Here is a 26,366-nt window from a genome sequence, read left to right as displayed (position 1 = left end):
GCAGTGTCCCATACAGGCAGTGTTGAAGCCTCCTGGCCTAACACGTATTTCTGCCTTTGGAGCAGTGCAGGTTCAGATCCAGGCTTTCAGATGATCTCCTCCATTGGCTTCTTGGGGTTTCCTGCATTTGGATGTATCTCTCACATCCACAATGGCTAACCCTTACTCTCCTCTCTCTGCTGCAGGGTTTTGGCTGGTGTGGACCATCATCATCATCCTGAGCTGCTGCTGTGTTTGCCATCACCGCCGCACCAAGCACCGCCTGCAGGCGCAGCAGCGGCAGCACGAGATCAACCTGATCGCCTACCGGGAGGCCCATAACTACTCAGCCCTGCCCTTCTATTTCCGTATGTACTCACACTGCCCTGCCTGCAGACCTGGGGAGCACGGCAGCAGCCAGGGTCCTGTGTTAGGTGGAGGGAGGGAGCAGCAACTGGGCTCAGCAGGAGGCTGTGGGAGCTTTGCTGCCTGACCATGGTGTGCAGAGAGGAGATGGTGTTAGATGCTTTTAAAACCCCTTGAGTCTGGAGTTGAACCACACCAACTACAGCACCTTCACACCCACTCCTGAGAGTGTAGTGATTCCCTGGGTGTTTTTCTGCAAGGGTTCTTTAGATACCTCATTCAGGACTCCTTCTTTCCAGCCTGGACTTGCTGCTGGTGGGACTGAGGTGTGGGAAGTGGCTTCACAAAATTTGTTCACACAGACTGGGAGAAAAGGGAGTCTCAGCAGAGACTCTGCTGGCTCCCACCCTGTGGTGTGGTTCCCAGGCCACACTGCTGGTGAGCAGCCCTAGGACTTTGCATGAAGGAGCTGTTGCCCACAACCAGGGGAAGTACAATCACTTTGTGCTCTCCTTGTGTTCTGCTGTGCTGTTCTAGAACAGCAAGTCTCCTTCTGACTGGAGGTATCACAGCTGAGTTTCCTCTGACAGACTGTTGAATTGAATGTATGAACTTGCTTTTCTTGTTAAACTCTGGCAGTCACCTCAGAAATCATCCCCAGCAGCCTTTCCCTCCCCAGCCCCAGGGATATGCAATTGCACATGGAAAATTGCAGTGCTACCCTTAAATGTTTCCAGTGTTTAAGTACATTCTGTTTATATAGACTATTTTGTTGCCTCTTAACAAATGAACAAAATTTTTCATGGGTTTGAAAGTCTGTAAGTACAATAAGCCAAACTCTTTTGCCAGTACTGCCAATTTATTCTGACTGCACCAGAAGAATTGAATCCAGCATTAAAACAGCAACCAAAAGCCAGGATCTTCAAGTTCCTTGTAACTGCCCATGTCTCTTCATATTTGTATAATGCTTTGTGAGATGAAATCTTTGCTCTTGAAAGTGGAAATTCGGCTGAGAAGGCAGTGTTGGAGAGGGCTGGGGAGTTGTTCCCTCCAGCCAACACAGGCCATTCCCCCATTATGGGGCCGTATTGGGGTACATGGTCCAGGGAGGTTTGCCTGGTAAGTATAGAGAGAGCCAGGAGATCAGGCTGCTGTTCCCAGTTGTGTCCATCTCCTCCTGTAATGGTGCCCTCCTCTACCGTGTTTGCTGCTTCTCTAAAACATGACACACCTCACCTGGGACAAGTTCTGGCACCCCTTTGTAGAGCCTGTTGTGCTGTTCAGTGGGAAGGTGCTGGTAGGTGATAAATGCCATACTGACCTGTATTAGTGACTCGTTTCCTGAGATAAACTGCTCCTGAAATAACTTCTCCTCCTTGCCTCCCACTTCTAGGGTTTTTGCCAAACTATTTACTACCTCCCTATGAGGAAGTGGTGAACCGACCGCCGACCCCCCCGCCCCCGTACAGTGCCTTACATCAGCAGTGTGTCCCAGCAGGCAGCAGTAGCACAATCCCGGACCCGCCCAGGACCCTGCAGCCAGCACAGAGCAGCTCTGCAGCACCCAGCAGCAATAACAGCAGTACTGACAGCACCGGGGCGCCCGGCCGCGGGGACCCCGAGCCCTCCAGCACCGCGCTGGGCGAGAGAGCCGTCACCAAAATGCAAAGCGTCGAGCCCGGCAGCACCAGCACGGGAGCCGAGCTAGTGGAGAGGGCCGGTCCTGATAAGGATACAGAGTGCAAGGAGGAACTGCTGAAAGGTTACAGCTCTGAGAGCTTAGAGCAGAGCAGCGCCATTCCCGACGCCAAGGACAAGACCCCGGGCAGGCAGCGCCGTTTCACTGGCGACTCGGGCATAGAAGTCTGCGTATGCAACCGGGGCCATCACGACGACGACCTCAAGGAGTTTGACGGGCTCATCGATGACGCTCTGGACGGGCCCCTGGACTTCTGTGACAGCTGCAGCGGCCGTCCCCACGGGGACGAGGAGGAAGGGCTTTTCAGTGCCACGGAGGAGCAGCACCGCGAGCACAGCCACCACCACCTGCCCCGGCAGCCAGTGTGTGTACTCTTGAACACAATAAATGAGCAGGACTCTCCAAACTCTTGTACCAATAACTCCCCCAGCTAAGGTGACAGAGTGGAAGGGAGAATCGGGGGAAAAAAACAAATAAAAATGGAATAAGAGGATTAAAACTTTAACAGGAGGAAAAGGTGATACAACCTTCTTTTTTTTGTTTATTTTTCTTTCTCCCCTCCAATATAATATGGGGACTAGACCTCGAAGGCCCAGCTTGTGGGGGACGAGTCAGTCTGGGTTTTGTTAATCGTATCTGCCCTGCTCTGTGGAGCAGGGACTGAGGTTTCTCAATGAGACCTTTTAAAGAATGGAATTTTTCCAACGGTGATTTTGGTGATGGTTATTATGAGTTTGTTGGTTTTAGTTTTCCGAAACACTGCTTTATCTTGCAATCAGTAAAACTCAGCAAATCTCACCCTGGGAGGATACCAGATCACCATAAGGCTTCAACCTCCAGGTGTCTTCCCAGAAGCAAGCAGCTTCTGACAGTGCCGGCAGTCAGTAGCCCAAGAGTTCTGGTTTGATATAGTGCTCTTGAGGCATTGGGGATTTCTTTTCATCTTTTTTCCTTCTTTTTTTTTTTTTCTTTCCTGATGTTAAGTTTCCCTGAAGCTGGTGAATGCCCAAACACATCAGCCCTATAACCTCTGGTGCTTCAGTGTTTAATACAGTAGGTAGGAAGTTTCCCACTTGAAGCTGGTGACTGAAGGACCAGTTTCTTCTAGAAGGAGTGTTAGTCTACCTTAGGCAGTTTGAAAAGAAAGGGTTTGCAGAAATTTGCCTTTATGTGTCATTTTTAAACACAAGTGTGTTCCTTCAATGCCTCCAAGAGCACAGTTAGCAGTAGAATCCAGGCAGCTGGGCTGCCTTCCAAGTACTGTGGTCTCCGAATGACCTTTTCCCGGTGTGCTGCAAAAGGGCTTGGCTTTATTTTTGTCCTTTTTTTGCACCCCGTTAGCAGCACACTGGAGTTCAGATGACAAAAGAACAGGGCTCTCCTTGGCCAGCGTGCCTTCAAGCTTTAGCGATGCATGTTGAACAAATGGAGACGAGAGCTCCGTCCATTGCGAAAGGGATGATTTACCTTGTAGATGTGGAAGACCTGTGCAGTGTTTTTTTTTTTTTTTATCCAAAAATTTGGTGCGATTCTAATGATGACCACTTAAAGAAATGAATGTCTGTTTTCTTTCTTTTCGGTTTTTTTTTATGGTGGCAACTGGCTACTGTATAACGTCTGTGAGCGTGTGTGTGTGACTGCAATCCATGCATGCGAGTCCTACTGGTAATATGAAAACCTGCTGTAAGACTGCAAGAAAATTTACTGTAGCTTTGCTTTAATAAACAGTAGAGATTTTTGTTAGTAACAACCTGAAGGAAGAAAAAAAAAGAAAAAAAAGGAAGAACTGAAACTAACATTCCCTAGAGTGCTCATGTGGAAGAGAGCACAGTTCAGACTATGTAACTTGTTCTTGGGATTTCTCCCCATCCCTTTTATAATTATGGTCGTCCAGATCATTACTGTTATGGGGGAAAAAAACATTGAAACCTGAACTTGGACATACTCAGATCTGATTGATTGAAAACCAAAATCAGTTTTAACTAAGGTGGAAACCAAAATATAATGCCTTTTCTGATAACTTGTCCATGTGTATGTGTATCATTTTGTGAGCTAAGAACAAGATCTTGTCTTTAGTTTGTGGATTTGTTTTGTTATTTTACCTGGAGGTGTGCTGGCACTGGCTGGCTGCAATGCAAGGGAAGTGGTGCTTATGCCAGCATTTTGCCTGCACATTTGAGGAGAGCACTCTTACCTTACAGGGTTTGGAAGAATCTCACTCCTTTGCCCATCACAGCCTTTCTCTTTCCTCAGAACAGCAGATAAGGACAGCTCTTCAGTTTGGTTCTTAGGGTGCTCTTAAAATTGAAGGACTTTGATTTGGATTCAAGAGACCTCATTCCTGGATGTCTGGAGCCTGGAGACTTGGATGAGTGGTGACAGAGAGGCTTTACGTGCCCCAGAGCCTTGGCTGTGTGGGGGCTGGTCCCTTCCAGTTGTGTTCACTGACCACATTTATCTTTTGAGAAGATAATTGAAGATCCCCAGTGCCAACCCCAGGAATTCTGCACGTATTGGCACCTGGTTTTGTTCCTCGCACCAAAGAGGAAGCTAAAAAATCACATCAGTCTGTAAGGAATGGAGTTTACTGCTGTAAGTCCTGGGGATGGTCCTGTGCCGGGGGGGACCCTTTGCCAACATTTATGTGGCATAAGGAATCTCCATATTTGCTTTCCAGCCATCCCACTAATGGCAGGGGAATCCTCTGGACATGGAGGTAAGTACCAGTAAACCAAGCTGCTGTGTCTAATTTTAAAAAGTCTGGAAGAAGCAGTGCTGTGCCTCTTATGACTCCTGGAGGTTTTTTGGGCATTTAGAGACAATAAATGGGCACAAACCATGTCTCTTCAGCTCCCAAGTGCCTGAGGAGCAGGACTGTTAATGGCTTTCAGTGCTTTAGGATTTTAGACCTGCAGCTAAGGGGCAGCTGGTATGGGGAGAAGGAGTGGTGCAGGGCAGGATATGGGGCACATGAGCTCCTTGGACATACCCGGGCTGCTGCCTCTTCAGGCAGGCAGAGGACTCCCAAAGCTCCACCTTTGGAGCTTTAGAAAGGTGCTTAACGCTCCCATATATCCTTGTGTAGGGAGGCAGTGTGGCCCAAAGAGAGCTCTTCTCCAAATGCACACTGTGTAAAACACTGGAAGTGTGAGGGCATGGGCAGATGTGTATCTCCAGCACTGGAGTACCAAACCCCACCCATTCCCAGCTATAAGGGATGTTTTATTGGGACTCATGGATACATCATTTCCAAACGGAGTTGCAATAATGCAGCAGGTTTTACAGCAAATTAGTGTCAATCTAGTGTTCAGTGTTCTGCTTGCAATGTGCTCTAGGTGTGGCTGCCAGTACTCCTTAAGTCTGTTTTTGCTGGAGTCCGTGGCCATGTGGAGCTGCTTACACACAGAATGGTTTTGGCCACTGAAGCTGGCTGGCAGGGCAAGGACCCAGCAGGTGTCCTGGTGGGTTGGGGTTGTGTTGCCTGGGGACAGGTGAAGAGCACAGTGTGGTGGCTCAGCGAGTGTCCCCTGGGCACAACAAGGGGATCAGTGGGTACTGCAGCATCTCCTTGGTGTTCCCAAGGGACTTTTCAGCTCTGCAATGATGCAAACTGATCATCTGGAAGCACAGGTGTGATCTTCCTGCCACATATCATTGCATGATTGTACAACCCTGTGGATGGGTGTTGGCTGAAGATGGAGGAGGAGGGAATTGTGTCTTGATGCTTGCTGGCAACCTCTCTCAGAGCTTTGCCTGCCTAACTGGAGGCTAAGGAAAGCCGAGGTGCAGTTAAGCCTCTGTGTTACAGTCTTCAAAAGCTTCCTGGGGCAGGAAGCCTGGAGAGAAGCAGAATGAGCAGCTCCACTGCCAGCATGAGGCTGTTCTGCTGAGCAATGGGAGATTCGGGCTCCCTGGGCACCCCTCACTGCTCAGGGATGTGAGTCGGTGGTTCTGAGTTCCTGCTCTGCACACCCAGAGCTCCCCAGCTGTATCTCCTCTGGTTCTCTGCATGCCCTGGCTGGGCTCATCCCAGCCTGCCCTGCTCTCGGCAGAGCTTGGCAGGGAGCTGGGGCACAGCTCCAGTGAATAAACTCCTTTGCTGTCCTGAGTGAGTGTTCTCCCCAAAGGCTGCTCCTTCCTGGCCCCCCATCACCACCTGTGCAACACATCTCAGGGAGGCTTTTGCTGCTGTTTTCTTTTTTTTCTTTAGTTCATATAGAAAAAGCCAGGCCGGGAGGGGGCAGACAGGCAGCCCCTGGCTCAGGCAAGCCCCACAGCATCCCGCAGTGGGCAGCCTGGGAAGGCCAGGATGAGTTGCCTCTTCGTCAGAGCTGGTTCCCCCCATCCTTGCAGCACAGATCTGTTTTTATCAGATGGGACGGGTGCCCGCAGCGGGGCCGTCGCGACGGTGGTGCAAGCACTGCAGTCTCTGTGCCGGGGGGGTCACAGGCTGTCGGCTCCTTTCTCGATTTGTTTTCGACCGGCAAACAGCTGTGTCCTGAGGTCTGTGCTTACTCAGCTCTCCTGGCCCCGCGCCCTGTGCCGAGCCCGCAGGTATTCCAAGCGTCTCCTGCTCCTCCTGGGCTGGCCATCCGTCTCGGCACAGTCCAGGGCCAGCCGGTGCCTGGTGCAAAGACAAGCCTCTCAAACTTGGAGGGCTTCTGAGCTGAGCCCTGTGGCACAGCTGGGTCAGCCAAGTGCTGTGGGGATGGCTGTGCCCCACAAAATGAGTTTGTGCAATGGAAAGGCTCAGGCTTGCTCTGCCCAGTGCCCTCAGCAAGCTGCACATCTGCTTCATGGTGTACCCAAGAAACTCTGGGAATGAAAAACCTTCATTCTTTCCATTGTCGCCAGTTCCTCCCTTGCAGGCCCCCTTTGCCTCAGGGAGCTGGAGCCAGTGGCCCAGGTGAAGCTTTCTGGTGGAGCCAGGGGTTTGGGTGCAGCAGCACAGCCCCAGAGCAGCTGTCAGGATAGAAATACCAGCTGGGTGATTCAGCAGTGCCTCTGCCCACTCCCAAAGCAGGGAGCAGCCGTGCCGGGGGCTGTTTACCAGCTCACAAAGTGCCAGGCAGCTGGTTCTGGGCACTGAATTTCCCCAGCAGCATTTTCTCCTGGTAGGGAGGAGGTGGGCTGGGTAGGGGGCAAGACACCCTGCAAGAGGGACCAGCTTGGGATGCTGGGATTTGCAGCACATGCTGGTCTCCCAGCATAGGACAGCACATGCAGCCCTGGCAGATGGGAAAGGTGGATTGCAAGAGGCTCTGGCTGGAGGCATTCTCCAGGTTAGAAACATCCCTGGTTCAAAGGTCTCCATTTCTGCTCTAAGATGCATTTAGCACTTGTGTGGGTGCATTGGCAAACAGCAAGGTGTCAGCCCCTTGTTGATTCTGGCAAGGAGAAAATCCTTTCCCTTACACCAAGAGCAAAATCAAATGCCTTGGCAAAGGGGTACAAATGTGCTGGAGGTCCTGTTGATGCTCCTGGAGGCATCACAATGTTACAGGGGACTGGAGTGGAGCCTCCCTGCCAGTGTGTGCTGCCAGTGACAGGATTTGGGGCAGGGGAAGGACAAGGCTGGCATGGAGGTGCCAATTCCTAGGGAAGCCCAGGGCATCAGGTTTAAACAAGTTTCCCAAAGCCAATTCTGAGTCCCGTCCCCCTTTACCCATACACTGTAGTAGAAGTAGAGGGATTGGAAACCCAGTGGCACCCCTGGTATGATGGAAATAGGCAGGAAAGCAGGAGGCTATGTGGGGCTCAGCCCTTAGAAGCCATCAGAGACTCTGTGCAGCAGCAGTGGGGCTGGGCTCCTGCTGTGCTCCTTCTGCCCAGCTGCTGGTGGGTCAGCTGCCCAAATCAGCCTGAGAATTGCCCTTGGGACAGGTATGTGCATGGCAGTTCTTCCTCCAGCTCCTCCCTACCACCCTGAGCCCCCAGGAAAATGGACTGGGAGGAGGGAGGATGCTCCCAGTGCTGTGCCAGGCTGCAAATGCATTGCCTTCCTCATCACCCTTGTGCTACAGGCTGACAGGACCCATTTGGCATCAGATGCTGGTGTTGAAGGGGCTGCATGAAAGCCAAGTGCTGGGGGTTTGAAAGAATTCATACACACTGAGCAGGATTCCCCACACTGGTGGGGAAGTTTATGTCTGTTTTCCTGCCTGTTAGCACGAGAGAGGGTAGGGGGAAAATGAGGGGGTGTGCAGGGCTGGGGTGTCACATTGTGCTGGGGCTCTCTGGGGCTTTCCCCTCTGCCTTGGCTGCTTTCCCTTCAGGGGCCCTGAGCCATAGCTGTGCAGCTATTTAGTTAAATATTAAGAGGTCAAGTAATAGAGAACCAGAAACCTAATTACACGCTGCCCTCCATGGCACAGTAGTTTTTGGCAAAAGCAAAGCAAACACGGCCCCTTGCGTTACGGGAAGGTTGTGCTGCTGCTGCTGCTGCTGCTGCTGCTGCTGCTGCTGCTGGAGCAATGGCCAAAATCCAGCCAGCCAGTGAGTGCTCAGGATGGTGAGCAGGCAGGAGCTGCTGCAGAGAGGCCACAGCCTCCCAGCTGAGCCCAGTGCTCCCAGCAAGTTGTGGGGCCACCACACATCTCACATTTAACCCTGTTCTCCATCTCCTGCCCAAAAAATAGCCGGAGCCATGCTGTGTTGGGAATAGCTTTATCTGGATAACCCCCCCATCCATGGGGCAGCCTCCGTGGTCCCACCCCCCACCCCCCTGCCTGGGATCCAGGGCTCCTCCCCATCACGAGGCCGCTCTCCAGGCCTCCCTCAGCCTGGCCTTCACCTGAAACTTCTGCACCTGCAGCACGACACCAAACTTGCCCTCCAGCGAGGGCAGGGGCTGGTCATCAGGGCACTCCAGTGTGAACCTCTGCAGCACCCAAGCCAGGAAGAGGAAGAGCTCCATCTTGGCCAGGACTTTTCCCAGGCAGACACGGATCCCAGCTCCAAAGGGGAGGTAGCTGGGTGAGGGTGAATGGATGTGCTGGCCCTGCTCATCCAGGAAGCGGCCTGCAAGAGAAAGGGGCACCACTGGCATCAGCAGACTGACCCTTCTGCCTGAGACCTGACTGAGTACATCACGTGTGTCCCTCCCAGGAGCTGCAGGAGAAAGAAGTGTGAATGCCCCAGGCGGGCAGGAGCAGGATCCAACCTCCCAGCACCAAGCCTCCCCCAGGGCTCCACCTCTCCTGCTGCATCCATCCGGCCATCCCCTGACCCAGGAGGGGATGAGGATCACACAACCCACCAGGATTGAACTCCTCAGGCTTGTCCCACTCCTTCTCGTCGTGGTGCACAGACCAGAGGTTGATGATGACCCTGGCACCCTTGGGGATGGAGTATTCCCCAATGCTGCAAAGCAGACACAGAGTGAGGCAGTGGCTCCCTGCCCAGTCTCTGCCCATGACCTGGATGTGCCCCATCCAGGGGGTCTCACCTGGTGTCAGCAAGGGACACATGTGGGATGAGCAGGGGGGACACGGGCCGGATGCGCAACACCTCACTGATGGTGGCCTCCAGGTAGGGCAGCAGCGGCCGGTCGCTGAGGTGGGGGTGACGCACCAGGCCAATCTTGTGGTCCATTTCCTCCTGGATCTTCCTCTGGATCTGGGAGGAAAGCAAAGGCCATTGTGGGAGCCCAGGGAGCAAGGTGCCCTGTGCGCCCAGCATCATCAGCATATCCTGTCAGCTTGTGTGGGCAGAAGTGCTCACAGCCTGATCCTGCTTATCTGCAGAGCCTGACTTCTCTTCTGGTACCTGCCTTCCCCAAAACTCCCCCTGACGTTCCTGGTGCTGGGGGGGGACCCAAGCCCCCGCTGTGGAGTGCAGACCCTACCTCAGGGTAGTGCAGCAGGTAGAGCACAGCCCATTTGAGCACAGTTGTGGTGGTCTCCACACCGGCCCCAAAGATGTCCCCCACTGTCATGAGGAGGTGGTCATCAGTCAGCTTCAGCCCTGGCTCCAGAGGGCTGCTGTTCTCAGCACTGAGCCTCACTTGCAGGAGGGCATCCATGAGGTCCTTCACGGTGTCTCCACAGAAAGCTTCCTGCCGAGGGACATGCCTGAGCCAGGCTGTCCTGGGCACAGTGCCCACCACCCCAGCCCCAGCATCTCCCTGTCCTGGCCCTGCTGGCACCTTGTGTTCAGTGAATTTCTGCTGGAGCAGCTGGTCCCGGACCTGGAGGCATTTCTTCAGCAGGGTCAGGTCCTTGTTGGGGAATATCTGAGGGAGGAAAGCACATTACAAGAGTCTACAGCTCAGCCCAGCCCCTGCAGGCCCCCAGGCAGTCACTCTATGCCCACCAGTGTACTGGCTCTTGTGGATCACTGGGACAGGGACACTCCTAACTCGGGGGGGGGCTCCTACAGGACACATCCCAGCTCCTTCCTCTCATCTGAGGTGAGAGGAATGGGCAGTGCCCATGTTCCTGCTCACCTGGAGCCAGGGGAAGATGTCTACCAAGCTCTCCTTGGCCACGGTGTCCACGATACCCTGGCTGTACTCCAGCATGGCCTCGAACTCGGGGTCCCCCCGGCGGTATGAGGAGTTGAAGCAGAGGGAGCAGACCACGTTGGTGACGGCCCGTGTGAGCTCGGGGGCCATGTCCAGGGCCGTGTCCTGCGCAGCGCTCAGCGTCTCGCACAGGGATGCGGCCTCCCGGCAGACTGGGGTGGAGGAGAGCCAGGCCAGGAGGTGATGAGGGAGTGATAATTAAGCCAAGGGGGTGAAAGGGGCAGCTGGGGGCTGGAAGGAGGGGTCCCCTGCTCATTCAGGGTGTGCAGCCTGTAGAGGGCACCCCCAGACAGGGCTGGGCCCTGAGGGGCTGGGATGGGCAGAAGGGATAATGCAGGGTGCTGGGGAGGAGCAGAGAGAATGGAGATGTGCAAGGATGTCCTCCTGGGCGGAGTGGGGAGCTGGCTCCATGCCTCAGTCTCCCCATCTGTGAGAGAGGGGAACTAAAGTTCAGGGTAGAAAACACATGGAGAGATGTTGGTAAATACAGGGGATAGAAGGAGAGGGACAGAGCCCCTGCCTGGCAAGCTGAGGCGATACCAGGGGACACGGGCTGAGCCACTGTCTTTCCTTCGTTCCCAGGGAATCGGGGCACTTAAGAAGAAAAAGTACAGCGTGGGAGGGAGCCAAAGCTGGGAGGGAGCCTGGGGCTGGAGGGAGGCACTTACTGATCCTCTCGAGGGCGAGCGAGCCCTCCCCGAACATGGAGAGGGCAGTGTGCACCAGCTTGCGCTGGAACTTCCACAGGGGCCCGTAGCTGGCGAAGGCGATGTCCTTGCCCCCCCGGGACAGCAGGTCCGTGGTCACCTGAGGGACAGGCAGTCCCAGGGTCATCCCGCTGCAGGGCAGCCCCGCGGGGGATGGACGATCATCTCACCCTATCCCAGAAATGGTCCGGGGGGCTAGAGGTTAATGCCGGCAGGCAAAGCACAGGACATGAGGTTTGCTTTCTCCCTGCCAAGGACTGATAAAGAGATTTGGGGACAGATGCGAGGGTTAGGGTCTCTAGGATGCCCAGGGAACTTAAAGGGTGCAGGGAGCCTGGGAGTACCTGAACCCATATCCCCGTGCGCCGGGATGCAGCCAGCTGCAGGAAAAACAGGCACCCTTGGGACGGAGGATGACAGGGCTGGAACCCTGGGGAATACCTGGGGAATACCTGGGGAGCAGGGTATGGAGGGGCCGCCCTGCCCGGCTTGCTGCAGGCAGGATGGGGAGGGGACACGGACCCTGCTGCGTGTCCCTGCCTTCCTGGGGAGCGTCGCCCTCCACAAGCCGCGCCACAGTGGGAAGGGGTCCCCAAGAGCTGCTGCCGACTCACGGTGCGGGGCCGTCCGGCGAAGTCTTTGCCCTTCTTGAGCAGCACCTCCCTGGCGTGCCGATAGCTGTTCACCACCACCACGTAGTGGGAGCCCATCCAGAGGGCGTAGAGGCTCCCATAGTGGCCCTGCAGGCGCCACAGCCGCAGGTGGAGCTGGGGGTGCCCGGCCAGCTGCAGCAGGCTTCCCACCAGCGGCAGGGCCGGCAGGCTCCGTGGGCGCCCCAGCCCCGTGGCCGTGGCCATCGGCAGGGTGTCCCTCCGTCGCGCCAGCCGCCAGGTGCAGAGCAGGGCCAGGGCCAGCAGCAGGGCGCCCAGCAGCGCCATGGCGGGGCCGGCTGCGGGGCTGCGGCGCGCGGGGGGCCCTTATAGCGGCTGCGGGGTCGTCTCCTTGACTCTGAGGCGGGCTCGGCTTCTTATCGGGGGGACGAGGAGGGGGGAGCCGAGCGCTGGGCCCGTGGCCAGCTCTGCAGCTGTGGGCGCATGGCGGGGGGCGAGGGCAGCGGGGCCACGGCCGCCCTGGGCGGCCATGGGGGAGCTGCTTCCAGCACTGGGGGCCAGGGGATGCCCAGGGTCGGATCCGTCCTTGGGGTTCCATCCCCAGGGCCCTGTGGTGGGCCGGGAGTGTGGGGACAGCTCGAGGTCTGTCCTGGGTGCCGTGAGCACAGGTGGGGGGTCTGGCGAGGCGCTGGAATCCATCCCCAGCCCAGGCGGGGAGCGCCTCGACGGATCCGGGAGGGAATGGGCAGCACGGGAAATGCTGATAAGCGCGGAGCATCCCTCATCATCAGCTCTTATCAGTGCTGGGGAGACACGGATAGCACTGGACACTGCTGGGCAGCCCTCGGGAATGCTGGTGAGCGCCGGTCAGCCCCTGGTACCATTGGTCAACCCTGGTCAGTCCAGGCAAGTACCGGCCAGGGCTGAGAAACGCTGGTCAGCCTTGGTCTGTGCTTGTCAGTGCTGGGCAGCCTGTGTGTGTCCGTGCCCGAGGGGATGAGTGTCCTGGGGGAGTCCTTTGGGAACTGAAGCCCCTCCCGGCAGTATCCCAGAACACACGGATTCTGCGCCTTCCCGAGCCTTCAGGCCCCCGGCGCTCGCCGTAGCGGCTCCCGGGGTAGGCGGGGCGGGGCGCAGTAAGATGGCGGCGGGGGGCGCGGCGGATGCCCAGGCGCGCTTTGGCCACTCGGTGAAGGGGCTCCTGACCGAGAAGGTGACGAGCTGCGGCACCGACGTGATCGCTCTCACTAAGCAGGTGCTGAAGGGCTCTCGTAGCGCCGAGGTGAGCGGCGGGTGCCGGCGGACGGCCGATTACAGGGCCAGAGTGGAGCTGGGAGCGGGTAGGGCGGCGCAATGCATGCTGGGAGCTGTAGTCCGAGGAGGGGCCACATCCTTGTGTCTGGGCAGGGACGGGGATAGCGGGAGCGGAATGCGGGCACGGCTGGGCAGCCGTGGGACTCCGGCGGTGGCAGGCGGGAGGGTGACAAGTGGGAGCGGTGCCTCAGGCGCTCCCGATGGATGTGCTCGCACGGCACCGCGGTGATCCCCGAACGGTGTCACCCCGAGTGTCACCCTGCCAGCCCTCACGGGGGCCTCGGGAAACGCAAAGCTGCAGCATCTCAGCCTGCTCTGTACGTTTGTCTTGTAGCTCCTTGGTCAAGCTGCGAGAAACATGGTGATGCAAGAAGATGCCATCTTGCACTCGGAAGATGTAAGCTGTGTTCTTGTGCTGGAGCAGCAGTGTTTCTAGGGACGGGAGGAGAGGAGGGTGGTAAGAACAGTTTGCAGCCGTGCTCCTGGAGCCCTGGAGACAAATACATGATTTCAGGCAGTAGGGCTGGTGGCCAGAATAATTTAGTGCTTCTTCAGACCCGGTGCTGCTGGACTCCTGGTGTCGTGCAGGCCGGTCAGCCCTCAAGCTGTGCCCTCTCTGACAGAAAGCTTGAGGGACTGTGGGCTGAAATAAAGCACTTGAGTCTCTGCCTGTCCCTGGGAAAGGAGAAGGAAGTGTGTCACTGATACCAGCAGGGGTGTTTTGGAGGCAGTACAGCAAGACAGTGGTGGCTGTGCTGGAGGAACCCCCAGGCATTAGGACAGCTGCACTTTGATTTCTGTAGGCATTCATTCTTTGTTTTGTTCTCCACAGAGTTTAAGAAAAATGGCCATAATAACTACTCATCTACAGTACCAGTAAGTAGGGGACACCAGTAAGTAGGTGCTCTCTCTTGGGGGCTGAGTGGATCCCTCAGACCTTCTCTGTTCTCCTTAAAGACTTTGCATGAAGCTGCCAGCTCAGACTGATCCCTCTTTTGCAGTTCTTCAAAGCTGAGCAGGCCTTGGAGCTGGAATTTTCCAGCGCTATTCAGGCTGTTTTGGGGTGGGAGCTGAAATTTTTGCCTCCTATGTGCCATGCACTGTATCTCCCACGAGTGTGTATGATGCACCTGGGACTAAGAAGGAGAAGCCAGTGCTGCTTCTGTCCCCCAGAACTTAATCCAGAAACACCCTGGAGCTTTGGCCTCTTGAGCCCTTGTTCCACATAACATAAACCATGACTGAGATTTTGTTTTTTCTAATGCTCTTTTTGTCTTTCCTTTTCTCCTCCAGGCAAGAAGCAATTCAAAAGAAGTGAGTTCTGGGAGGACACGCTGTGGGGGTAGAAAGGGGAAGGTGATGGAGTTGGATGGGGGAAAGCAGAATGGAAAGGTTTTTGCAGCTGCCTTTGAGGCAGATGCTGGCCCAGCAGGATAACACTTCAGTATTGTGAAGAGATGGGAATTTGAGTGAAGAGATGGGATTCATACCCAAGCTTCCTTTGATTCCTTTCTATCCACTGATGAGATAGAGAATGTGAAGTTGCTTGTGAGAGGAGATGAGGGTGGTGGCAGCACAGCTGTGTACAGCACAGAGTGCACAAAGTGAGGTTTCCTTTGTGGGGACACAGAGGGGGGTCGGGGGATCCCCAGGTTTCTCTGCTGTAGTGTCAGCTCTAGAGCTGCTCTGGTGCCTTGGGCACAGGCAGCACAGCACAGTCTGGGAGCAGATCTCACCATGAATCTCCTCTTGCTTGGTGCCCAGCGTGGAGCGCTCGTCAAACCTCCAGGACCAGCTGAGTCACTTGCTGAAATGAAGGGGAACCGAAGGCTTGAGGAAATCTCAACCAGCACTGAGGGAGTGAAGTGTTCTCCCCCCTCCAGTCCCTGGGGCTCAGAACTGTGTCTGGATGATGCTGGATGTCAGCTGGGATAGGTGCAGAGTCTGTGCTTCTGGGCACATGGCCCCCTCTCATGTGCCTGCATCCACACCTCTGCTCCAGAATGCTCACCTGCACACCTGCACCTGGCTGAAACAAACTTCCCTGAAACTTTGCTCTTCCCAATAATCCCTGGATCTGCTTACTGCCCATGTAGTGTGAAGTGCTCAGCCCACCCCAGCACCCTTGGCAAGAAATGCAGAGTTGAGGCATGGCATTTAAATGCAGGTGCCTGCAGTTTGCCACTGGTCTGTATTTAGCCACAGAGGTGGCACAGAGTGCAGTTTATTTAGGGCATTTTAATCAGTGTGAGCTGCAAGTGCCTGGGTGGGTGAGGGGTACTTCAGTGTAGGCTGAGGTGCCAGTCCCAGCACAGAATTTCTGAGACCAGCAACCTAAGCACACACATCTGCCAGTGGCCTAGCTGGATGTGGTTTGGCCATCATCCTCCTCAGAGGTTATCTTATTTTCCTCTCTGCCAGAGTTTGGAAAATCATCCCTTTGCCAGCCCATATGTGCTGCATTTGGCCTTCAAGTGCATTCCTTCTCCTGGGCTCCTGCTCCAGCTTTTGATGAAGCAGCCTTGGCTGTGGTGTGTGTTTGTATCTGGTTGGGAAGGTATCCAAAGGCCTGTCTGGGAGGCAGGCAAGAGAGCATCAGGAGCTGGTGTGCTCAGTTCTATGCTGCTCTGTTGAAGAGTAGTGAGCTGTTCACATCCAGGACCAGCTATAAATACTGTGTCTTGTTTTTGGTAAGTCACTTATCTGGAGCACTTGGAGTGCACGGGAAGCACTTGTTTCCCTGAGTGTGCTTTTCACCAGCTGATAGGAGCAGGCAGGCTGAGAGCTGACACGGGCCTGCCACATTCCTGTTGGAATGCTGCTGGAGTCTGGCTCCTGTGCTGCAGAGCCTTCTCAGACTAGATTTCACCATCCCTGCCAGTATTTTTGCCTTGGGTGACATTCTGACCCCAGCTTTGCAGGTGCACTTTGGGAATGAGAGTTTTCCCTGCGACTTTCTTGCTGGGAATAAAAGCTGTCCTGAACACCACCAAACTGCAGCAGTCTGTCCTGGGTTCTGTTTCTAGTGGTCCCTGTGCACTGGGGAACCTGTTTGGGATGGTGGGTCTCTGCTCCCCAGGATCCCCCATTCTGCTTCAGCTCAGAGGGCGTTGCAGAGGCAGTGTGACCTTGCTGCAGGTGGCTTGTCTCTTCCAAAGTCCGGTCCTCTGCAGAGCCTACAGCAGTCTCGTGGCATTAAATTTGTGTCTCCCTGCCTTTGGGACAAGCAGGGACAGGGCTGCACTGTGGAGATGCAGAGCTGTTGGGGAGCAGGCAGCAGGGTTGGTTTGGGGGTGTGGGTGCAGCAAGAACTGTGAATGATGGCAGCGTGCTCAGCACGGGAGCGGGGTCAATGGCCTCACTGTGCCCGTGTCCTGGGGCCGGCGGCCTCGCTGTGCCCATGTCCCAGGGCTGGCAGCCTCGCTGTGCCTGTGTCCCACAGGGCCAGCGGCCTCTGTGTGCCTGTGTCCTGCTGTGCCAGCAGCCTCGCCATGCCCATGTCCCCCAGCGCCAGCGGCCTCGGTGTGCTTGTGTCCCACAGAGCCAGTGGCCTCGCCGTGCCTGTGTCCCAGGGCCGGCAGCCTCACCATGCCTATGCCCATGTCCCACTGTGCCAGCAGCCTCGCTGTGCCCATGCCTGTGTCCCAGGGCCAGCAGCCTTGCTGTGCCCATGTCTTGCTGTGCCAGCAGCATCGCTGTGCCCGTGTCCTGTGGGGCTGAGTGCCAGGGGCCTGGGCAGGCGGGAGCTGCTGTCAGGACGGAAGCCAAGCTCCAGGCCGTGGAGCGTGGGCTGCCGGGACAGCACAGGATACTGGGGAGGAGCTGGGCAGAGTCCGGCTGGGGCCCTGCAGCTGGAGGCAGTAAGACAGCGCAGGGCCTCTGCTGGGGCTGCCCTTGGAGCCAAGGGCTCTGCAGAGCCAGGGAGGGGGATTTACCCTACTGGGATGCTTTGGGGGCTCATCTCTCCGGGGCAGCTGGGACTGGAGTTTTGGGATGGAGGGATGTTGTCAGGTGCTTCCTGGAGTGTCCTATTAGACTGCAAGTTTGAGGGGATTCTCAGGGCTCTGCTGGGGGAGAGCAAAAAGTGCTGCGGTATCCGGGGAAATAGGGGGATTCAGAACTGTTGGGAGGGCCTGGACTGTGCCCATCTCTGTGGTGTCAGCCACCAACCCCACATTCCCATTGCAGTGGCAACTCCCATCGGAGAGCAGATCCACCAGGAGGTGCAGGTGAGGAGTGTGGATGGGAGCTGGGGAGGGATGGGGCAGTTGAGCAGGGGGTGCATGCCTGGGCTGTGCTAGAGTTCCTGCTGCTATTAGAGGGTAAAGCTTGTTTCCAGGCCCAGATGAAAATGCCAGGTGCACTTGGCAGCTTTGCTCCTGTTTCACACAGGAATGGGGGGTGGAGCAACCTGGCATTTCCCTGCCCTGGTTCCCTGTACCCTTCTCAGCCAGGGAAATGATGGCTGCAGCCTGCAAATTTACTGAAAATGGGAATTAAATTCCCTCCTGCACAAACACATCAGTGCGTGTGAGCAAAGGGAGCTGGGGAGGATGGAGGCAAAGGGATGCCTGATCTTACTGTAGTTTTTGGCTAGGTGGAAATGAGAGTGCCAGTGCCAGAGGACATGTGCACATGTACAGGCCAAGTGCAGGCATGGCCCCCATGTTTTAGAGCACAGGGAGCTCCCAGGGCTCAGCTTGGCACAGTTTAGTGGCCTCTGTCCTTCCCATCTCAGGACTACTATGGCAAAGAGCTGCAGAAGTCAGAGGACCTCAAAACCAATGCGTGCATCACGTCAGCCAGGCCCATTTCCAAGCTGGTGAGAGATGCTCTGGAGCGCATCCATGAGGAGGTGGTGGCCAGGTAAACCCCAGGGTCTCTCCTGCACTGCTGCATCCCTGTGGGCTGCAGCCCCTGCTCAGCTGTGCCATGGGGCACCTCCACCCAGCTCAGCTCAGCATCCACCCAGGTACTACGGCTGCGGTCTGGTGATCCCTGAGTGCCTGGCGTCGTGCCGGATTCTGGACCTCGGCAGCGGCAGCGGCAGGGACTGCTACCTGCTGAGCCAGCTGGTCGGGGAGCAGGGCCACGTCACCGGCATAGATATGACCGAGGGCCAAGTACGGCATGGATCTGGGGCTCCCCCTCATCCTTCCAGCAGCCCCCTCACATCATTCCCTTCCTCCTGCCAGGTTGAGGTGGCCAAGAAGCACATTGCCTACCACATGGATAAGTTTGGCTACCGAGAGCCAAACGTGGAGTTCTTCCATGGTTACATGGAGAAGCTGGATGATGCTGGACTGGCTGATGAGAGCTACGATATTGTCATGTAGGTGCTATGCAGGGCACAGTCACCCCCAGTCCTGCTGCTTCCCGGGCCTGTGGGCTGGGTCTGCATCCCAGTAGGTCACTGCTTCAGAAGCATGTGTTAGAAAAAGGGAAATCCCAAGCCAGAGTCTGGACTAGAGTCTGGGAAAATTAACTGCCCTTTTCATGGTCATATTGGTGTTTCCAAGTCCTATATGAAGCGATGTGACACACAGCAGCTGGTGCTGCTACATGTGCAAGAGGGTGCAAATAAGCCTTGGTCTCCTCTCCCACAGCTCCAACTGTGTGATCAACCTTGCCCCTGACAAGAGGGCTGTGCTGCAGGAGGCCTTCCGTGTGCTGAAGGTGATGGTGGGCTCATGCCCGTGGTAGCAAAGCAGGCTTGGGGTGGCCCTGTTGCTGGAGTGCCACTGAGAAGCAGCAAATGGGATCTGGCAAGGCACAGATACAGGATGGGGCCAGGGGAGGGCATCTCTGCAGAGGGTCCCAAGCAGGGTAAGATTAGGGGGTTCCCAATTCTCCTTGCCCCTTTTGTCTCTGCTTCTTGAGGCCTCCCTTCACTCCTTGCTGCCCTCCAGCCCGGGGGAGAGATGTACTTCAGTGATGTCTACGCCAGCCAGCGCCTGAGCGAGACCATCCGGAAGCATCGCGTGCTGTGGGGTGCGTAGGGCTGTGGGATGGGGGTGACATGGCATGGGGGGACTGGACCTTTGCCTCCATCCCTCATGCCTTGGTCTCGTACCAGGAGAATGCCTGGCAGGAGCCCTGTACTGGAGAGACCTGTACGGCATTGCTGAGGAGGTGGGGTTCAGCCCCCCATGCCTGGTCACTGCCAGCCCCATCACCATTGGCGACAAGGAGCTGGAGGGCATTGTCGGTGAGGATCCAGCCAGGGAGTGCCAGCTCTGGGAGGCTCTGCTGGGATCCCAGCACAGGTGTTCAGTGCCCAAGCCACCAACCTCTCCCTTGCAGGCGACTGCCGCTTTGTTTCCGCAACTTACCGCCTGTTCAAGGTGCCGGCTGGCAGCCGGACCGGGCCAGGACAGGTCACCTACAATGGCGGCATCGTGGGGCACGAGCGAGAGCTGGTGTTTGATGCCAACTTCACCTTCAAGGTTTGGGGAGGCAGGCTGGGGCTCTCTAGGGAAGAGTTAAAGCTGATGAGGCTGCTACTCAGCAGCATCCTCTGTGATCTGGGGGGCAAGCTTTGGTGGAGGGGGAGCCGAGGGGCTGTGTAAACCCAGGGGAGTGCAAATGTCCAGCAAAGGGAGGCAGATGCACGCATTGCTTTGTGGTTAAGGAAGTAGAACATCCATGGTGGCTTCCCAGAATGGTTTGAAGCCTGATGCTTGAGTTTTGTGGGTGTTTCTTCAGATTTTGGGCCAAGATGTGCTCCTGCTTTCACTCTCCCCATCATCTGGCTGGGTGGCTGGAGTCCCCTGAGACACATATCCAGGACCCCAGGCCTGAGATCCATTCCTCTGCCCCCAGGAAGGAGAGGTGGTGAACGTGGATGCTGAGATGGCTGCAATCTTGCAGAGCTCCAGGTTTGCAGAGAAGTTCCTGATCCGACCTGGTGGAGCCAAAGCTGCAGCACCACAGGGCTGCTGTAGCAAGGGAGTGAAGGTTGGTAGAGGGCAGCTCCGTGGCTGGGTTAAGGAATTGGGACATGGGTGTCCCATGCCATCAGAGTTGCTATGGGGTGTCAGAAGGACTGTCACATGATACCAAGACACCTGGCTCCTTCTGGGCTGGGCAGGAGCTCGTGGGACACCGAGAGTGGTGCCTGCTGCTTGAGTCAGGACAAACTGTACCCCTACCCAAGTTGAAGCCCTCCAAAGGGGGATCTGCTCTAACCACCCCTACATGTCCATGGAAACTGGTGAGGCTGACAGCTGGACTTCTCTGAGGTCTCCCAAGGGGAGCCATCCTTCCCCTGAGGGGATTGCTGTGCACAGCCTGCCCCAGGGAGATGATGGCCCATCCCCATGGTTTTTTTCCTGTCCATTGCTCTCCCGGCTGCTGATGGAAGAGCAGGTTGGCCCTGGCTGCCAACCCTGACCCTGCAGCACAAAGCATTCTATCTGCTGGAAGGCTATCTCTTCTCCTTGGTGGTCCCTGCAGCCTGTAGATAGGCCTGGAGATACAAGGGAGATAACACCCTGCAGCTGTGTATCCCTGAAATACAGCCTTCTGCTTAGGAAGGGGAGATTTTCTCAGGGCTCTGTCCAAGCAGGAGGCATTTCTCAGATAAAAGCAGGGCCATGATAGCTAGGGAAGTGCCAAGTGCCACTTTCTCAGGTGCCTATTGCTTCCCACTGACCTGATCCTGCCCTGGGTTTTTCTCTGTCCTTCAGGAGAAGATCTGTGATCCCTTCCAGCTGCTGGAGCGGCTGAGAGCCCCAGGTCCTGCCAGCTGTCCTGGTGGCACCTGTGGTCCCTCAGGGTGCTGCTGAGTGGCTAGTGGTGTCCCCAAACCCCTGTCAGAAGTCAGTGGAGTGAGAGGACATGGCCCCAGTGACATCTTCCACCAGAAAGCAAATAAACACATGTCTGAGCTCAAAGGCTGTGTGTTTGTAGCTGCCACAGGGCTGTGGGTACTGTGCTTCCCTGGCAGGGCTGGTGGGGCAGGTTGTGCCTGGTTGCAGTGAGGATCTGTCCTGTGAGTCCCCTCACTGTGGGGTTGATAGTGGCTGTGTGGCTCGGGCACAAGGCAGGGACAGTCTCTGTCTCACTTGCAGCCCTGCAGCCTGTTCCAGGAGATGGGGGTTGCTCTCTCTTTCCCTGTGCAGCACCATTGAGGTTTCTGTTTTCCCCAGACTCCATCTAGTTGGAAAGCCCGGAGTCCCCTGCAGGCATCTCACCTGCAGAGTTTTGCAGGGAAATTCAGCAGTTCTGGAAAAGCAGAAATGCATCCAGCTGCATCTCACAGCAGGCAAAGAGCAAGGTGGGAGGGCTTTTAGGGTGTGGTGGGAAGCGATGGACTGCATTCCTGCTGCCCAGCATGAATCCCACAGGACCTGGCCCACAGAAGGTGCTTGGGAAAGGCTGGGGGCTGCTAAACAGCTAAACTTAGAAATAAGGGACCATTTCCACCCCTCCTCACACAGAAATTTTACAGGAGGGGCCAAATTTCCCATCTCTGCCATTTAAACATCATCTTGCTGTGGCATGGGGGAAGTTAAGAAGCAAAACCCAATAAAATTTGGGTTCAAAAAGAAACAGGCCAATGCCAAGGATGCTCTGCCATAGCAGTAGCAGTAGCTGAGGAGGGTCCAGGTGTTCAGGACACCTGAAATTGTTCTGAAATTGTGTGGAATGACCTCACTGATGGGACCTTGGGAGGAAGGAGCTGTTTAATACACACAGCACTCCCAGCCCTCTTCCTAGATTACTTACAAAGACTTCTTTGTACAAACTTCTACAAAGTCCCCAAACAGCTCATCCTGGGAGGTTTGCAGCAATTAGCTCCTGCTATCAAAGACAGCCTTCCCAGTGGGAAGGGAAGAGCAGTTGGGGTGAGGGGGGGTTCCTACCTGCAAATCCCTTCATTAAAAAGGCATGAGTCCCTGGCATGGCCTTTCAACTTGCCTGGGAAGAGCTGCACCCGCAGCGAGATCCCCGCTCTGTGCATACAGAAAAAGGCCACAGCTCAAATGCCACTATAATTGCATTGCACTGTGTTTTCCCCAAATTCTCAGCATGTCAGGAAGGAAGCAGCTAAGAGAATTTGACTTTGATGTAGAGCATTAGAGGTCCTCACCAGGCTGTGGGTGCAATGGCGTCCTCTTTGCTTGGCTTTAGTTGTGCATGACAGCCTTGGGGTTTTTAGCCCTCAGTGTATGAAAAGAGGAGGTCCTGCAGCCCTATCCCATGTGAGGATCCCTGGCATAATCTGTCCAACACCCCAGTCTGTATTTTAGTGACTGTAGAGATGGCCCAAATCCTGTTCTCCTAGCGTGAAGCTCTGCAGTGTTGGTGTCCTCCCTTGGCAGGCAGAGAGGGTGTTGTGATGGCAGCAGCCAGAGGTTGTGATGGTCTGATTCACTCTGAGGGGAAAGGGAACCCTGTGGTTAGCAGGGTGTCACTGTGGTTCAGGGACACCTGTCACCTCTTTAGGGGAGCAGAACTCCCTCAGGATAAGCTGAATGAGGTTTGGGACCAGGAAAGATTTGTGGCTACAGCCTCCAGAGGACTGTGCTCTGCTCCACATCTTATTGGGTTGCCCTGCCTAATTTATTCTTCCATTTTCCAAGCACTTAAACAGCAGGGAGAGTGTTTTACCACCTCTAAAGGGTGTCAGCCACCACAAGCCACACTGGTTGCTCCCACAGCTGTTTGTCTCTGGCTCTCCAAGATGCTGAACTGTTTCCCGGCTCCTTCACAACTGATGGGCATGGAGCGATGACGGCCGGCCGTGGGGTGTGTGTTGCCCCAGCTGGGATTGCGGCACAGCAGCCGAGGCCCGGGAAACAGCCGGGCTCTCAGGGCGGTGGGACGTGGCACAGGGAATTTGCAGGTGCGTTCATGAATCGGGGCTCTCGGCCCTCCGTGCATCCCTGAGCTGAGGATGAGCAGGGCGGGACAGCTGGGGCAGCTGTGGATGTCCCCAAAGGGAGCCCCAAACCCCGGCCCCGCTCACCCCACGCCGCGGCACGGGGCGGCGGAGCAGAGCAGAGGTGAGGGAGGAGCGCGGCCCGTCCCTATTCGGTATTTAATGGTTAATTCCGCCCTCAGGCGCGACACAGACGAGAAGGTGTCGGGACGGAGGGTGCCCGGGGGCCGCAGTGCGACAGCTCCATTTCTTGAACGTCGCACGGTACTGCACTGGCGGCGGCTAGGGGCCGACCGGGGAACGGGCACGGCTGAGAGAGCAGCCTCCGCCGCAGCAGATCCCGGCGAGAGGCACCGGGGTGCGCCCCGTCGGGCCGGGCCTACGAGGCGCGGCGGGACCGCCAGGGGGCGCTGCGCGACCGCCGACCGGTGCGGCGCGCGGACGCGGGGCGGCGCTCCCGGGCCACTGAAGGGGGCGAGCGGCGCGGTGGGTCCGAGGCGAGCGGCGGTCGCCGTGGTCCGGGCGGGAACGGGGGGGAAGCGGGATCGCCGGGCCCGTTCGGCCGCCCTCTACCCCGGCGCGGGCGCTCCCGGGGCTGCTCCTCCCGAGCGCAGCGCGCGCCGGCCGCACCGCACCCCCATTGGTCGCGCCCCTCCTAAGACTCCGCCCCCTTCGGCCCGGAGCGCCGCCGCCATTGGCCACCGCCGCACGGCCGGCTCCGCCCCCGCGCGCCCGGCGTACACACCGGAGTCACGCGCCCCCGGGGCTGGGGAGGGGGCGAGGCGCGGAGGAGGCGTGGCCTGGCGCTGATTGGGGAGCGGGCGGGCGCTGATTGGCGGCGCCGGACAGAGGCCCCTCCCCCGAGCGGCGGGCGGGGCGGGGCGGGGCGGGCGCGGGTAGAGGCGGCGCTGGTCGGCCCGGCTCAGCAGTCGCCGCCCGTCGGGTCCCGCGGGCAGCCGAGCCCGCGCCTCGCTCGCCGCCGCCGCCGCGCCCGCTGCCACCGCCGCCGCCGGGGAAGCCGGGGCACGCCGCAGGCGCTGCGCGGTGATGCGGGGCCGCGGCGGCGCCGAGCCCTGACTAAAGATGGCCGCGCTGCCCGGTGGGAACATGGCGGGGGGCGGCCGGGGGGCGCGGGTGCTGCTCTTGCTGCTGCTCGGCGGCTGCCTGGGCCGGCGGCCCCCGGCCGCCACCGCTGCCGCGCCGCCCGCCGCCGTCGTGCCCCCGCCGGCGGCGGAGGAGACGGTGATCATCGGCCTGCGGCTGGAGGACACGGACGACGTCTCCTTCATGGAGGGGGGCGCGCTGCGGGTGAGCGAACGGACGCGGGTGAAGCTGCGGGTCTACGGGCAGAACATCAACAACGAGACGTGGTCGCGCATCGCCTTCACGGAGCACGAGCGGCGGCGGGGCGGGCGGGCGGCGGCGGGGCCGGCGGGGCGCGGCGGTGGCGGGGGCGGCGGCGGGTCGGCGGGTAGCGGCGGGGCCCCGCAGCGCTGCGGCATCCGCACCTCGGACATCATCATCCTGCCGCACATCGTGCTCAACCGCCGCACCTCGGGCATCATCGAGATCGAGATCAAGCCCCTGCGCAAAACCGAGAAGAGCAAGTCCTACTACCTGTGCACCTCCGTCTCGGCCCCCGCCGCCGCCGCCCTGGGGCCCGGGGCTCCCGGAGGGCTGGCGGGCGCCGAGGGGCCGGCGGGACCCCCGCCCTGGGGTGAGACCACTTGGATCTACCATGACGGCGAGGACACCAAGATGATCGTGGGCGAGGAGAAGAAGTTCCTGCTGCCCTTCTGGCTGCAGGTCATCTTCATCTCGCTCCTCCTGTGCCTCTCGGGCATGTTCAGTGGCCTCAACCTGGGCCTGATGGCCCTGGACCCCATGGAACTGCGCATCGTGCAGAACTGTGGCACGGACAAAGAGAAGAACTACGCCAAGCGCATCGAGCCTGTGCGGCGTCAGGGCAACTACCTGCTGTGCTCCCTCCTGCTGGGCAATGTCCTGGTCAACACCACCCTTACCATCCTGCTGGATGACATTGCCGGCTCTGGGCTGGTGGCCGTGGTGGTCTCCACCATCGGTATCGTCATCTTCGGCGAGATCGTGCCGCAGGCTATTTGCTCTCGGCACGGCCTGGCCGTGGGCGCCAACACCATCTTCCTCACCAAGTTTTTCATGATGATGACCTTCCCGGCCTCCTACCCCGTCAGCAAGTTGCTGGACTGTGTCCTGGGCCAGGAGATCGGCACGGTCTATAACCGTGAGAAGTTGTTGGAGATGCTGCGGGTCACCGACCCTTATAACGATCTAGTCAAGGAGGAGCTCAACATTATCCAAGGAGCCCTGGAACTGCGCACCAAGACTGTGGAGGACGTGATGACTCCCCTCCGAGACTGCTTTATGATCGCCGCCGAGGCTGTGCTCGACTTCAACACTATGTCCGAGATCATGGAGAGCGGTTACACCCGCATCCCTGTTTTCGAGGGCGACCGCTCCAACATCATGGACTTGCTCTTCGTTAAGGACCTGGCTTTTGTGGACCCCGATGACTGCACGCCGCTCAAGACCATCACCCGCTTCTACAACCACCCGCTGCACTTTGTCTTCAATGACACCAAGCTCGATGCCATGCTGGAGGAGTTCAAGAAAGGTGGGCCCGTGCCTGGGGTGGGGCGTGGTGGGGAGGTGCTGCTCGGTGGTGGTCAGCATCCACCTGCTTGCAGCAAGGGAGCTCCGCAGCGGGGCCTCCTGCTCATGGAGGGCTGTGGGCAGGTGCTTTCTGGACTGTGAGTGACCAGTATTTAGACATCTGCCAGATCTGCTCGTTCCCTGGGCCAGAAAGCTGATCCACGGCTGGGATGTGCCCCCAGCCCTTTTTCCCCCACTGCCCTGGGATGTGTGTGTGGGCATGGTGCCAAACAAGGTTGTTTTCCTTCTTGCTTTTTCCACTCATCTGTCCGTTATAGTGAGAACCACTGACGGGAATCCGCGCCCATTCCTTGGCTGTGTCTTCTCTGTGCTTTTTCAGCTGGCCTGACTGGGGGGAGTGGGTGGGCTGCTCGGTGCCTTTCAGGCTCAGTGCACACACGTGCTGAGATAAACAAGGCGTTTTAGCTCTATTCATAGGCTCAGCGAGCCGACCTCAGCTCTCTGCTCGTGTTCCAATTGCTTTGATTGACACTTTGATCTTGTAACTCATAAATCATTTCAATGTCTTAAAATATATTCCAAAGCACCTGTTGGTGCTGCACTTCAGAGTTACAGCTCTTTTTCCCCA

At 57.3% G+C, this 26,366-nt stretch overlaps 5 protein-coding genes across 14 annotated transcripts in view; 4 read left to right on the top strand and 1 right to left on the bottom strand.

Moving 5' to 3' along the window:
- WBP1L (WW domain binding protein 1 like) overlaps positions 1-4,064 on the top strand; it is a 59,362-nt gene extending 55,298 nt beyond the window's left edge. For all 8 annotated transcript variants that reach the window (XM_077182931.1, XM_054637824.2, XM_077182933.1 and 5 more), the window contains 2 exons: positions 186-347; positions 1,739-4,064. In XM_077182931.1, the coding sequence (XP_077039046.1) occupies positions 186-347; positions 1,739-2,478 (902 nt within the window). In that variant the 3' untranslated portion in view covers positions 2,479-4,064. The remainder of the gene's footprint in view (positions 1-185; positions 348-1,738) is intronic.
- Positions 4,065-4,144: 80 nt separating this feature from the next.
- Positions 4,145-21,083, top strand: AS3MT (arsenite methyltransferase). Its single transcript, XM_077182930.1, has 11 exons — positions 4,145-4,760; positions 17,389-17,429; positions 17,939-18,066; positions 18,173-18,323; positions 18,396-18,532; positions 18,807-18,876; positions 19,110-19,191; positions 19,277-19,408; positions 19,504-19,646; positions 20,023-20,157; positions 20,889-21,083. The coding sequence occupies exons 1-11, from the start codon at positions 4,622-4,624 to the stop codon at positions 20,985-20,987; spliced, it is 1,257 nt and encodes a 418-aa protein (XP_077039045.1). The 5' UTR covers positions 4,145-4,621; the 3' UTR covers positions 20,988-21,083.
- CYP17A1 (cytochrome P450 family 17 subfamily A member 1) lies at positions 8,796-12,213 on the bottom strand. Its single transcript, XM_054637821.2, has 8 exons — positions 11,890-12,213; positions 11,237-11,375; positions 10,491-10,720; positions 10,191-10,277; positions 9,891-10,100; positions 9,492-9,661; positions 9,303-9,406; positions 8,796-9,064 (listed from the first exon to the last, which is right to left on the bottom strand). The coding sequence occupies exons 1-8, from the start codon at positions 12,211-12,213 to the stop codon at positions 8,796-8,798; spliced, it is 1,533 nt and encodes a 510-aa protein (XP_054493796.1).
- Positions 13,007-16,194, top strand: BORCS7 (BLOC-1 related complex subunit 7). Its single transcript, XM_054637832.2, has 5 exons — positions 13,007-13,168; positions 13,535-13,597; positions 14,033-14,076; positions 14,494-14,514; positions 14,965-16,194. The coding sequence occupies exons 1-5, from the start codon at positions 13,028-13,030 to the stop codon at positions 15,014-15,016; spliced, it is 321 nt and encodes a 106-aa protein (XP_054493807.1). The 5' UTR covers positions 13,007-13,027; the 3' UTR covers positions 15,017-16,194.
- A 2,895-nt stretch (positions 21,084-23,978) lies between the features above and the next one.
- CNNM2 (cyclin and CBS domain divalent metal cation transport mediator 2) overlaps positions 23,979-26,366 on the top strand; it is a 112,462-nt gene continuing 110,074 nt past the window's right edge. Inside the window, exon 1 of one of the 3 annotated variants that reach the window (XR_013183448.1) lies at positions 23,979-25,739. Coding sequence is in view for 2 of the 3 variants with exons in the window: in XM_054637728.2 (XP_054493703.2) it covers positions 24,170-25,739 (1,570 nt within the window). In the remaining variant the exon portion in view is untranslated. The remainder of the gene's footprint in view (positions 25,740-26,366) is intronic. The other 2 variants (XM_054637728.2, XM_077182926.1) reach the window with 2 other exon arrangements.

Source organism: Agelaius phoeniceus, chromosome 9, assembly GCF_051311805.1.
Source record: "Agelaius phoeniceus isolate bAgePho1 chromosome 9, bAgePho1.hap1, whole genome shotgun sequence".
NCBI lineage: Eukaryota > Metazoa > Chordata > Aves > Passeriformes > Icteridae > Agelaius > Agelaius phoeniceus.
This window is presented reverse-complemented; position numbering and strand designations above follow the sequence as displayed.